The sequence below is a fragment of the Pteropus alecto genome, unplaced genomic scaffold, assembly GCF_000325575.1.
Source record: "Pteropus alecto unplaced genomic scaffold, ASM32557v1 scaffold462, whole genome shotgun sequence".
NCBI lineage: Eukaryota > Metazoa > Chordata > Mammalia > Chiroptera > Pteropodidae > Pteropus > Pteropus alecto.
In genome coordinates, this window is record NW_006431936.1 from 361,695 (window position 1) to 375,562 (window position 13,868).

General features: G+C 35.4%; 1 protein-coding gene across 1 annotated transcript; it reads left to right on the forward strand.

The window, feature by feature from the left end:
* The first annotated feature begins 548 nt into the window (after positions 1-548).
* LOC102887812 (olfactory receptor 11H6) lies at positions 549-1,517 on the forward strand. Its single transcript, XM_006906932.1, has one exon. It carries the CDS (start codon positions 549-551, stop codon positions 1,515-1,517), a length of 969 nt encoding a protein of 322 aa, XP_006906994.1.
* The last annotated feature ends 12,351 nt before the right edge of the window (positions 1,518-13,868 follow it).

A 13,868-nucleotide genomic window follows, 5' to 3' on the forward strand; every position in this document is an offset into this window, starting at 1 on the left:
AAGAGAGCATCTAACTTGTTTTATGTAGCTCTGAGAACGCTAAACAGAGGCAGGTATTTAAAGGACCATAATGGGCATGGTGACCACCATGGTAAGGCTGTAATAAGCACCCACACACTCAAGTTCCTTATGTCTTCCAGTATCACACTGAAACAAAGAATGCTGAAAATTCTGAAGTAATCTAAAACTACCCTGCTAAATGAATTATAAAGAAATTCATAGAACATCTTAATGAGAAAACATCTGTAATTTGTAATATGGTGGTGTCTTTTTTCTTTATAAATTTTTAAATTAAATTGATTGAAGTGACATTGGCTAATAAAATTATATAAGTTTCAAGTGTACAATTCAATAACGTCTCATATGTATATTGTATTGTGTGTTCACCACCCAAAGTTGAATTCCCTTCCATCACTATATATCTGAACCCCTTTATCTTTATCTCATCCTATTCTCCTTTTCCCTCCTGTTGTCTGCATCTATGAATTTTTGCTTGTCTTATTTGTTTGTTACTCTCACTTTTGTTATTGCAGTTTTAGGAGAAAAACATGAAAAACCCAGGAAGGAATAATCACTCTGACTCTGTGAGCGAATTCATTCTTCTTGGATTCCCTTGTACTTGGAAGATTCAGATCCTCCTGTTCTCACTCTTCTTTGTGATCTATGTCCTGACATTAATTGGAAACCTCTGCATTATCTGTGCAGTGTGGTGGGACCACCATCTCCACACACCCATGTACATCCTGCTGGCTAGTTTTTCATTCCTGGAGATCTGGTATGTCACTTCTACCATCCCCAATATGCTAGCCAACTTTCTCTCTGAGACCAACACCATCTCTTTCTCTGGCTGCTTCCTGCAGTTCTACTTCTTCTTCTCCATGGGCTGCACTGAGACCTTATTCTTATCTGCCATGGCCTTTGACAGGTACCTTGCTATTTGCAGGCCTCTGCACTACCCCACTGTCATGACAGTTCAATGCTGCATGAGAATAGGAGCTTGCTGCTGGGCATGTGGCTTCTCCTATTTTCTCCTCCCAGTTTATCTTATTTCTCAGCTTCCTTTTTGTGGCCCCAATACTATTGATCATTTTTTATGTGACCCAGGACCCCTTATAAAGTTGTCCTGTGTGCCAGAGCCCACCATTGAGATCACCTGTTCCATCTTTAACTCAGTTATCATTTTCTCCACATTCCTCTTTATTACCGGCTCCTACACCCAGGTGATCAGAGCTGTGCTGAGGGTCCCCTCAGCAGAAGGCCGGCGTAAGGCCTTCTCCACATGTGGCTCTCATCTGGTAGTGTTGTCCCTGTTCTATGGCTCTATCATAGTCATGTATGTGAGCCCAACAGCTGATAATCTATCAGGGATTCAGAAAATTATGACTTTATTTTATTCTATGTTAACTCCATTTTTCAATCCCTTGATCTATAGCCTCCGGAATAAGGAGATGAAGGAGGCCCTGAGGAAACTGTTGAGGATTATGAGATTTGGTCAAAGACAGCCTCTCAAGAATTAGAATCCATATACGAGTAGGACGTATAGTGATATAAAATTATAGAAGGTTAAAGGTCTTAATTAAATTTGAGAGACAAATATGTTTCCTATATTCCCTGGAATATATTTAGGGATGCATTTCAATGAAACAAATAGCAAATAAGATCTTACCAGAACTTGCATAAATCATTTATTTGTACTAGGCTTTATTGTATTGATATTCCTCTGTGCATTGCATGGAAACAGGAAAATGCCAGACATCCTCAGGCATTTTTGAAGGGAAAAAAAAAATCGTGTATAACCCAAAGATTAACTGGTCAGTTTCTATCCTTTACAGATTTAGGGAAATTTGTCGGACCCCCAGTTTCATAGTGATTAAATGTCTGGAGTACCCATCACTATCTCCCTACACACACACACACACACACACACACACACACACACACACACACCATAGAAACATGTTCATGTGTGCTTCTCCTCACACTCCTGAATCCACCTGCTGTCTTGTTTTGATCACATCAATCTGGATGTTAGACTCATCTCCTTCAACATTTTATCCAAAACCAAACTCATTCCAGCTTCGTGTAGGTTTATTCATCTGATTACAGGTTGAGGTTAGGGAGAGTCAGAGGAAGGGCCACTGTACTGACCACCCACTCAAGCTTTCATATCTAGTGCTACCTTTTTCCCTACCTTCCTCGTCTTCTTCTCACCATGCACAGGAGTGGCCAGAACATCTTTCTCTTGCTTATTCAGAATAATTTTGTCCGTATGTAAGCCATTTTGGGCTTTGATATTCTTTGTTAAGTAGGCTTGTCAAATTTCTTCTTAGCAAACCTAATTCTTGAAAAGAAATTTGTGAAAATAGTTTTCTCTAACTGGTTTCATTTTTAGGTTTTTGTAACTTGATATATTCCATCTTTATTTTAGTACCACCTGAAACAGAAGTGAGACCCAGAAATAAGATTACCTGGAAAAAAAACTTAATGAAACAATAATTCATATTTTAAGTGCTTTATCATTAGCCATACAGAGAGGATAGTGTGTGTGTGTCTGAGGATAGAAATAAGATAGTACGGCCATTATCTGAAATGAAGTATAATACTGTCCAGTTAACTTTCAAAGTGGCTTGGAATCATTATATTGCATTTTAGTAAATAAATCTTACTCTGAGAGGGCATATCATCTACTAGTGAAATTGTGCTCAGTTTTTTAAGAGCACGAAAGACCAGATTCACTAGTCTATCTTCATTTTAGTTATTCAAGGGAGATGAAAGTCAGGTTCTATGTAGAGTGATAGCATGACTTAAAGCTTGGATGCAAGGCCAAATCTAGTTTTTGAGCCCTTTGCATAAATAACAAAAATCTCAAAGCAGCCCTTCAGCTTCAAGTCTTGATCAGAAGCACCTTTATTCATCTCTTCTTCAGGAGTGACCTAAACACACATCATGGAGCACATCTCTATTCCCAGGGCACTAGCTAGGTAACAGTCGCCATTCCTTCTATTGGACAGGTTCCCTTATACCAGGAAAAACCTGCAGAGCCTTAAACAATATTCCTTGGTAGGGGAGGGAAGAAGTGAGCCACATGCAGCTCATCTCCCCACATTCTCTCACTAGAAGTATTGAATGAAAGGGGAAGACAAATGTTTAACCCTCTAACTCCCCTAAAAAAGGGAAAAGATAGGGATTAAACATAGCACACTAATACTCATCAATTATCTTTTGGATTGAAACTCAGAAAGTTGCTCTCATTTCAGTACTTATTTTTCTGCCTATTTGTCTTTACCAAAGACTAGTAAATGTTCTATGTTAATTCTCATAAAATTAATTTCAAAAAATAATTAAAATCAATAAGAAGCTTTAAAATGGTGGCCAGATGCAAAGTAAATATACACAAAGTAATAATCATGAAGAAAATATAATGGAAGGAAAATGCCATTCATAATAAATAACAACAAAAATGTAGTATACCTCCTAAATAAATTCACCAAAGAGGAATGAAGTATACATGAAGAAAACTGCAAATGCTTACCTTGAAACAGCGAAAAATATATAAATAAGCAAATAAATGGAGATAGCTACCATTTTTCTGAATATAATGAGTAAATTTCTCATTTCATCCTAAATAAATTTATAAATTTAATAAAAATAAAATAATAATAATATCAAAATCATAACTATCCAAACGTTCAGTAATTGGAGATTAATTCAGTGAATTATTATATATCCAAATTACAGAATACAGATATTTAAAATCATGTTTTGAAATATATTTGATGAGTTGGAAAAATGCTACCAACTTAATGCTAAGTTAAATTTGTTTTTCCGGAATAAAAAAGTCTAATATAATTGGCTCCAAATTTATTTTATAATTAAGAAAATACAGGAAAGAAATACATAAAAAATGTCACAGTTGCAATCTTGTAGTAAAATTATAGATGATTTTGTCCTGCTTTTTGGTGTGTTTTACAAATTTACTATGGCAATCTTATTTTTTCTTACTAAAATAAAATGTTAACTCAAAAATCTCATCTTGGCAGTGTTAAGAAGGCTTATTCTTTATTTCTAATTCTTGCCTCAGAGTAAAGTGGGGGAATCTTTCTTCAGGAAATGAAGCTGAGTCAACATAATGGAACTGTTATCTGGAGATCACATGCTGCTAGCTGAAGCAGCCAATGAAGAACCATTAGCAGCAAAATCCGGAAAGAATTTGGGAGATAGAACCTATCCTCACAACTAAAATTGGTTCAGAACCAATATACTGAACACATATCTAGATCTTCAGGGACAAAATAACACCTACATAAAATACACACATACACAAACAGATTCATTATATCTTGTGCTTTTCATAAATGTCCTTTGAAAATTTACTTGCTGCTTAGAGGTCATGTAGGACACAAGGTTCTGTGTCACTGAAGCATCTGTTGTTTTGAGGGCCTTAACCATGTCCTCCCAATAGCACCAGTGGTGTAAATTTATCACGTAAGTTGACCAAGTGTAACAAGAGTTTCTACTTCTTGGTTTTGTGCTCCCTCCTCAAACCAACTCTCCTTTATATTATATACATTTGCTCTTACCTATCTCAATTCTTCATACTTTCTTATAGAAAATCAGCCGCAGAAAATAATCTGAAGTTGTAAATTAATTAAACATCCCCTAATTTAAAAAAAAAAAATGTGAAGACCACTGTAATATGTATACATAATAGAATTTTTTACCAGTATTAAAATAGTTTTAAAGATGGTCCTCAAATATGGGTAAAGACTTAAGAGAAGTTATCAAGTGAAAAAAATAAGATTCAAAATTGTTATAGTATGATTACAAATATATTAGGAATAGAAAATGGGGAAAATACAGTAAGGTATTAATAACAATTTTATTTATATGGACTAGTAGTGTTATTAATAATTTTAAAATATTTTTTTCTTATTTGCCAATTTTTTAGTTCTGCTTTCTAAAATAGTCATTTAAGTTGTGTGTAATTTTCTGACATATGTAAATACTTAGTAAAATGTCAAAAAGCAAATGTCTTACAGTGGTATACAATTTAAAACGATTAAAGCCGTTATATAAGTGCAAAAAATGTTAATGGTGCTATTTACCATTGAAATGAGCTGAAAGTGCACCAGAGTGGACTAGAAGAGGTATTTTGGGAGAGGTTTAGACTCAGTGAGTCTCAGGCTTTTCAAGCTGTCTCCCTGAGACAATCTCCTTCTCAGGGTTCTATCAGCCCTGTGTGGTGGTAAATGATGCAATTTATATATTTCAACAAGTTTAATTTCCTGAATAGTTGTGTCTTTAGTTTTCCCTATATCCTTCCAGGACTCCCTCCCTATCTATATATCCAGGAATAAGAATCTTTCCTGAGTTTCTTCTTGAATTTTATCCAATCACACAATGTACCTGATTTTGTTTTAAGATCTTAGGCACAAATGAATGATATTATTGATCCTAAAACTGCATCTCGCCTTGAAAACCAAATTCTGTTCACATTATTCTTATAGGAACTCCATGAGCTATGGGCTTACTATTGACAAAATGCCCATTATTTCCCCATCACACACATACTCAAAGGTGCTGAAACTAAGTTGTCAGAATACAGTATTGGGATATTGTACTATGATATATTTTCTCTTTTTAAAGATTTTCTTTTCCTCCTTTGAAACATTTCTTCACCCATTTATTCATTTGTTTTATTTATTCACCTTCCAAACATTTACTGAGTTTCTCTTATATGCTAAATGTTAGGCCCAGGCTTGGGGAAATACACAAGTGCAAAATACAGGACTCAGAAACTGAAAAAGGAAGGCAGTGATGACATGTGAAGTATATAACATGACTGAGAAAGTGTACTCTAGAGCAAATCTACATGAGTTTAAATCTCAGCTTACCTCTTAACTAGAGCTGTATTACCTTGAGTTGATTATATAACTACTTGGTGTCTCAAATCCTCATTTTTAATTGGGATTAAAATTTTAGTCTATGTTATGAGAATTTAGTGAAATTATATAAAAAGAAGAGTTCAGCACAGAATAAGTTCTCATTAAAAGTTAGTTATTATGGTGTCCGATGGGTACTAGACTTATTAGGGTGATCATTTTTGTAAGGTATCTAAATATCTAATCACTATATTGTACACATGAAGCTAATATAATGTTGTCAACTGTAACTGTAACTGAAAAATAAAAAATTTTTAAAGATTTTTAAAAATTATTATATGAAAACAAGTAAATGTTTAGTGGTGCTATTATAAAGTCTTCATCAATACTAAAGAAAGAAAGCCAAGATCACTCTCTCACAGAGAACATGAGGTCATGCTTGAGCTGACCTTTGAGAGATAGATTGGAAAGATAGGAAGGATAAAACTAACATAAAAACCAGTGCTGGATGAAAGGTGTAAAAGAACACAAACACATGGTAACCTGTAACCATTGAGAAAATTAGCAGACATTTGGTTCTGTCCAAAATGTCCATAGAGACATTTGAGCCACACCAAAAAGTCCATAAAATTTAGTTTTATCAAAAACATCCATGGGCATATCTGGTTCATGCCAAATGGTCCTAGCTATTTGGTTCTATCAAAAAAAAAAAAAAAAATCCACACTTCGAAAACATCCCTGGGTTCAAATAGCCCATAACATTTTTTACAGCATGGAACAAATATCTCCATGGGTGTTTTGGACAAAAACAAATATGACCAAATATCAAGGACATTTTGTCATGGGCCAAATGTCTCAGTGGACATTTTGGACAGGACAAAATATCTTACAAGGAGAGACTTGTTCAACATGCTCTTTCAAAATATCTAGAAAACCTAATTTAATTTTAAGAAATGAAGTTCTCACTGAAAAGAACGGTGAAGTGCTTGTGAGCATAGCCTCTAACGCCAGTTCACCTGAGATCAAGTCCCAGCTCTGCCACTTTGTATCAGTGTCAGTAAGGCAATTTGTTCAATCTCTATGTGCCTGTTTTCCCATCTACAAATGAGAATAATATCAATAGATTTGCTTATAGGACTACTGTGAGTTAATAATTACAAAATGTTTAAATCATGGCCTGCTTATAAAGAAAAAGGAAAAAAATCTTCTAAGAATCACAAGTGGTTTTTTAAAAAGGACATAGAAAAGGTCCAAAAATTGATAGCCTTTAGCTAAATTAACTAAGAAAGAAGAGAAAAACTCTAACAACTAACATCAGAAAACAAAATGAGGACATTGCTATCAACAGAAATAAAAAAAGATTATAAAAGAGTACTATGAACAATTGTGTGTGTAACCTAGATGAAATAGACAAATTTCTAAAAACACACAAACTACCAAAACTGACTCATAAAGAAATATAAATATGAATAGACTTGTAACAAATAAAGAGATTAAAACAGTAATCAAAACCTCCCAGACATACACATCATGGCAGAGTGAGAAGACTCCTTTGTTTCTCTCTTTAAAGTTAAAAGTTGGACAACTGTAATTCAACAAAGGATCTACTTGACACACAAATATATATGAGAAATTCATGAATTGAAACATCTGAAAGTAGGCATATTGAAATAAGCAGGGGAGGTGGGACAGAGGGAAGGGCAGAAACAGGGGCCACAGAAGCACCCACTCCAGCCCAGCTGAGGCGGTAGCAGTGGAGGAGTTGGGTTGTAGCTCTCAGAGAGTAGGAGGGGCAGAAGCAACAGTACAGCCTGAGTAGCTGGTGCCCATTGCAACTAAACCCTGTGACAAGGGCAGAAACACAGCACAGAGGTAACTGTGGACTAGCAGCCACCATTACTAGCAAGGAGGTAAACCTGCAAACTCATGAACCTGCTTCCCCATGCCTACCCTTCCCCCACCCACTGTGGTGGAACTGGTAGAGACAGAACCCAGTAGAGGCAGAAGAGACACCTCAGATAGCACAGCATGGCTGGCAGCCTCTGGTTATAAGGTAGCTCTGTGAACTCACAGATCCAGAGCCCCATCACTCACTACATCCCACCATGGGGGTGGCGCCATGAGATCTAGGCAACCTAGACACTGAGAGGACGCCCACTATCTTGGAGAATACCATGACCAAGGTAACATAACCCCACCAAGATACCAGAAATGCCAGTAGTGCATGTAAGAAAAATAAAAAACTTGTCCTATAGCACCATCTACTGGAAAATAAAACAAAAACCTTTACTTATCAATCTGCTGCATTGTTAAGAGCAAAACAGTACTTAAAAAAATAATAAAAGTTCACTACCTCAAATGCCCAGGCAGAAAACAAGCCATCAAATACCATGAATAACCAATGTAGTAACAAGGTAGTTTAGAGAGAAAATAAAAAGTCTCCAAAACCAAACTCAAAGACATGAAATACTGTGATTTCAATGACAGAGAATTTAAGATTGCAATTATAAAACAAACAAACAAACAAACAAAAAACCTCAACAAGATATGAGAAAACTCAGAAAGGCAGTTCAATGAACTCAGGAATAAAATCGGTGAACAAAAGTAGTACTTTATCAAAAAGATTGAAACTATAAAAAAAAAAGAACCAAAGAGAAATTCTGAAGCTGAAGAACTCAATAAATGAGACAAATGAATTAGAGAACATTGCAAACCAAGCAGACTGGATAGAAGATAGAATTAGCGAGCTCTAAGAAATCTAGAAATGACTAAGATGTAAGAAGAGAGAATTGAAAGTTAAATAAAATGAAAGAACTCTACAAGAACTATCTGACTCCATTTGAAAGAGCAATATAAGAATAATGGAAGAGAATAATATAAGAAAGAGAAGAGTGAGCAAAGGAAACAGAAAGCCTATTCGAACAAATAATTGACAAGAACTTCTCAAACCTACAGAACTGGACCCTCAAATTCAAGAAGCTAACAGAATGCTTAATTATCACAATGCAAAAAACCATTCTCTAAGACACATTACATTAAAACTATCAAAAGTTAATCAGAAAGAAAAATTCTCAAGACAGCCACGGGAAAAAAAATACTATTACCTACAAAGGAAGCCCCATTAGATTATCATCAGATTTTTAAGCAGAAACTTTACAAACTAGGAGGGAGTGGAATCAGATATTCAAATTATTGAAAGAGAAAAATTACCAGCCAAGAATAATATATCCAGCAGAGTTCTTCTTTAGATATGAAAGAGAAATAAAAACCTTTTCAGACATACAGAAGTTGAGGGAATTTTCTACCACAAGGCCTACATTGCAGGAAATACTAAAAGGGGTTATTCTACCTGAAACAAAAAGACAGAAAGATACAAAACTATGAGTAAGATGACTGACAGATAGAAAAAGGAAATTGCAACCCTTATTCAGAATAGGGTATTATACACTTAAATATTACATAATAGTTAAAGGAGGTAAAAATATTTTAAAAAGAGAAGAATAATAGCTACTGCAACTCAGAAATAAACTTGCAGCATAAATGGAGATAATCTGAGACAACAAAAACAGAAAAGGGGTGGCGGGGAAAAGGCTGAATTTGCAAAAGGGGGGTGGAGATAAGATGTATGCAGAAGAAAAAGGACTACTGTACATATGAAACTTTCTTTTACACGAATGTAATGGTTACCACACACAAAAAAATCCAGAACTGAGACATATAACATAAAAAAAGAGGGGACAGAAGGAAAAGTATAGAAAACCACCAAACTAAAATAAGACAGAAACACAAGGGCAAAGAAACTATGAAAACACCGAGCTACCAGAAAACAAAAGATAAAATGGCTATAGGAAAACCTCGTATATTAATAATTACCCTAAATGTAAATGGACTGAATTCACCAATAAAAAGGCACAAAGTAGCAGATTGGATTAAAAAAAAAAACCCAACCATAGGCCGCCTTCAAGAGACACGTCTCAGTTACAAGGACAAATATAGACTTAAAGTGAAAGGGTGGAAAATGGTGGTCAGACAATGGCATCCAGAGAAAAGTGAGTGTAGCCATACTTTTATCAACAAGACAAGTAATGATAAGCATTGGAGAGGTTGTAGGGGAAAAGAAACCCTCATACACTGCTGGTAGGAGTGTAAATTGGTATGGCCACTTGGGAAAACAATATGGAAACAGCCTACAGATGAATGGATAAAGAAGATGTGGTATGTATATATAACAGAATATTATTCAACCACAAAAAAGAAAAATTTTGCCATTTGTGACAATGCAGATGGACCCTAAGGGGCTTATGCTAAGTTAAATAAGTCAGGCAGAGAAAGGCAAATATTGTATTATATCACTTGTATGTAGAATCTTAAAAAGTTGAACTCATGAAAACAGAGAACAGATTTGAGGTTGTAGAGGGTGTGGGATATGGGAAATGAGGAGATGTTTGTCAAAAAATATAAACACTCAGTTATAAAATGAATAAGTTTGGGGGATCTAATAATACATCATGGTGATTATTATCAACAAAACTGTATTATATACTTGAAGTTCATGAGAGAGTAGATCTTCAATGTTCTCGCCACAAAATAAAAATAGTAATTTTGTGAGGTGATGCAGGTGTTAGCTAATGCTATAGTGGTAGTCATTTTACAATATATAAGTGTATCAAAAGCATTGTTCACGTTAAACCCACACATTGTTATATGCCAATTATATCTCAATAAATCTAGATAAAAAATTTTTTTTTAGAAAAGAGTATATAAAGAAGTTATGGTTTGTATATACAATGGAATATTACTCAGTCATAAAAAATGTAATCTTACCATTTTCAATGACATAGATGGACCTAGAGGTTATTATCCTGAGTGAAATAAGTCAGACAAAGATAAATACCATATGATTTCACTTATATGCAGAACCTAAGGAATAAAAAAAAAAAAACGAACTAAACCAAAACAGACTCAAAAATACAGAGGACAATATGGTGACAGCCAGAGGGAAGGGAGATTGGTGGTGCTGGGAAAAAGGAGTGAAGGGTTAAGAAGTACAAATTAGTAGTTGAGAGATTGTCACAGGGATGGTGAGTGCATAGGGAATGCAGTCAGTAGTAATGTAATGGATATGTATAGAGCCAGATAGATAATAATCAGGGAGGATCATCTCATAAACTACATAAATGTCTAACTAATGTACTGTATACTGGAAACTAATAATAAAATAAAATTATATATAAAAAAAAAGAGTTCAATGAAGTACAGATGCTAAACAAAGAAGAAATGGAAATAATAAGACTGGGTGCCAGAAAAGGGCCATTCTTCCCAGTTTTCACTACTCCAGCACAAGAAACCTCCCTGCTCTTTTCCTGTCGTGCCAATCATATTCTTACCTCTTGTTCCTTGCATTATCTCTTCCTTCTGCCTAAAACATCTTGGTATTCTCTTGTTTTGTTCCTTCATTTTTTCAATCCTCTGTTCAAATGTTAAACTCTCTGTTAGGTTTTCTTTAAAACCCTGTTTAGAGTGACTACAGAAATATGGTAGAGTAAGAACGTCGTCAGATCTCTCCCTTTGAAACAATAAGCTGAAAATCGAAAACTCAACAACAACAACAAAAACACCCAACTGCACACTAGCACATCTGAGCATGATATCTGCAGATAAGAAATACCACAGGTCAGAATCCTGGGTGTTGGGTGGTGAACTGGGAGAAACAAAGAAGTTGCCTCTTGCAGCCATAGCTCCCTGTAGGAGGAGGAAGGAAGGGAGAAGGTGTGGTGAGTTCCCTGAACAGCCCCGTTTGAGAGAGCAGTGAGCTCCACATGTCTGGCATCGGTGCCCAGTCACCAGGGCAGAAAGCAAAGAAACAGGATGGCAGAGAAATAACAATTGATTTTTACCAGCTGTGGTTGCAAAACTGAAGCTGAGCTGCAGCCCCATCCATCAACCCAGAGACCCCCCTTCCCCCATATCCTTTAAGACTTAACACCGTAGAGCCCCAGGGGATACTGAGCAAACACTATCGAAACTGTTGCTAACACTGACAGGGACTGGGACCGAGGGTAGCGAACATGATTAAACATCCATAAGAAAAAAAAGGCATCATTAAGGCTTTACATAAAGCAGGGATCTGAGAGGCATAGAAGCCACTTACTGAAAACCAAAAGAAAAATGTCTTCTTTGCAACAAGCTAATACAGCAGGATACACTTCCATTAATGCCCAGGTGGAGAAATAGTCCATTAAACACTATGAACAACCAAGATGAAAAGCTATCTCAGAAAGAAAGAAAAAAATCTCCAGAAAATAAGCTTACAGACATAGAAATATGTTACTTAAATGATAGAGAATTTAGGATGATATTTCTGAAAAAACTCAGTGAGATTCAAAACAATTCATATCAACAATTTCAGGAATTGAAAAAACAACTATATGAGCAGAATAAGTTCTTTAAGCAAGGAGATCGACATCCTCATAAAGAACAAAATAGACCTTCTGGAGATTAAAAAAACACACTGCAAGAGATGAAAAATGAAATAGCAAGCTTGGGAAATAGAGACAAAATAGAGGAAAGGTCAGTGATATTGAAGACAGAAATGTAGAAATAAATCAGAAGGAAGAAGAGAGAAACAGAAGATGAAAAATAATGAAAGAGAAATATAAGAACTAGCTGATAGAATCAGGAGAGGAAACATAAGAATAATGGGAATTCTCTAAGAGGAGGAAAAAGAACAGGGATTAGAAAGCATTTTCAGACAAAGAGTTGATGAGAATTTCCCAAATCGAAAGAATGAGCAGGAGCTTGGAATTCAAGAACACCCAATTATCTCAACCCCAAAAGGCCTTCACCAAGATAAATTGTATTAAAGTTATCAAAAATCAACTACAAGAAAGATTTCTCAGCGCAGCCAGGGAAAAGAGAACAGACACAATAGAAAAAAATTCATTAGATTATTATTGGACTTCTCAGCACAAACCTTACAAGCTAGAAAGGAGTGCAATCAAATATTCAAACTCTTAAATGAAATGAACTACCAACCAAGATTAATGTATCCAGCTCTTCTTTAGATATGAAGGAGAAATAAAGACCTTTCCAGGCATACAAAAATTAAGGGAATTCTCCACACGATTCTCACATTACAGGAAATACTGAAAGAGGTCAGCTCACCTAAAACAAAATGACAAAAAAAAAAAAAAATACATATTTAGTAGTAAGGTGACTAGCAGATTAAGAGAAGCAGAGAAGTTTAACCCTTACTAGGAATAGGGCATTATAAGCTGAAAAATAAGAAGAGATTTGCTTTAGCACGATAGTAATGAATGTTCACCATACATCGGGACAAATTGAGACAACAACGACTGAAAAGGGGAAGATTCAAATATCCAAATTCACAAAGGGGAATGGAGATAAGGCACATGCAGAAGAAAATGGATGACTGTATATATATAACTATCCTTTACATATTCGTAATGGTAACCACATGCGAAAGATTCAGAACTGAAGTATATAACATAAAACAAGAAAAACCAGAGGGAAAACCCACAAAAGCCAACCAAATTAAAGAAAACAGAAAAACAAGGACAAGAAGCAGTGGAAACACCAAGCTACCAGAAAGCAAAAGATAAAATGGCTATAAGAAGACCTCATATTTCAACAATCACCTAAATGTAAATGAACTGAAGTCACCAATAAAAAGGCACAGAGTTGCAGAATGGATCAAAACATGCTTCCAGGAGACACATCTCAGCTCCAAAGACAAATATAGACTCAAATGGAAAGGGTGGAAAACAATATTTCAAGCAAATTGCATTCAGAGAAAAGTAGGAGAAGCGGTACTAATATCAGAGGAAATAGACTTCAAAATAAAAAAGGTAAGGATACTGAGGGACACTTCATAATGATAATGGGAATCATGCACCGAGAAGACATAACGCTTATTAATATCTATGCTCCCAATCAGGGAGCCCCGAAATATGTAAAGCAATTACT

What these genes read in the sequence shown, in the direction of transcription:
- LOC102887812 (XM_006906932.1), top strand. Translation starts at nt 549, where the DNA reads ATGAAAAACCCAGGAAGGAATAATCACTCTGACTCTGTGAGCGAATTC.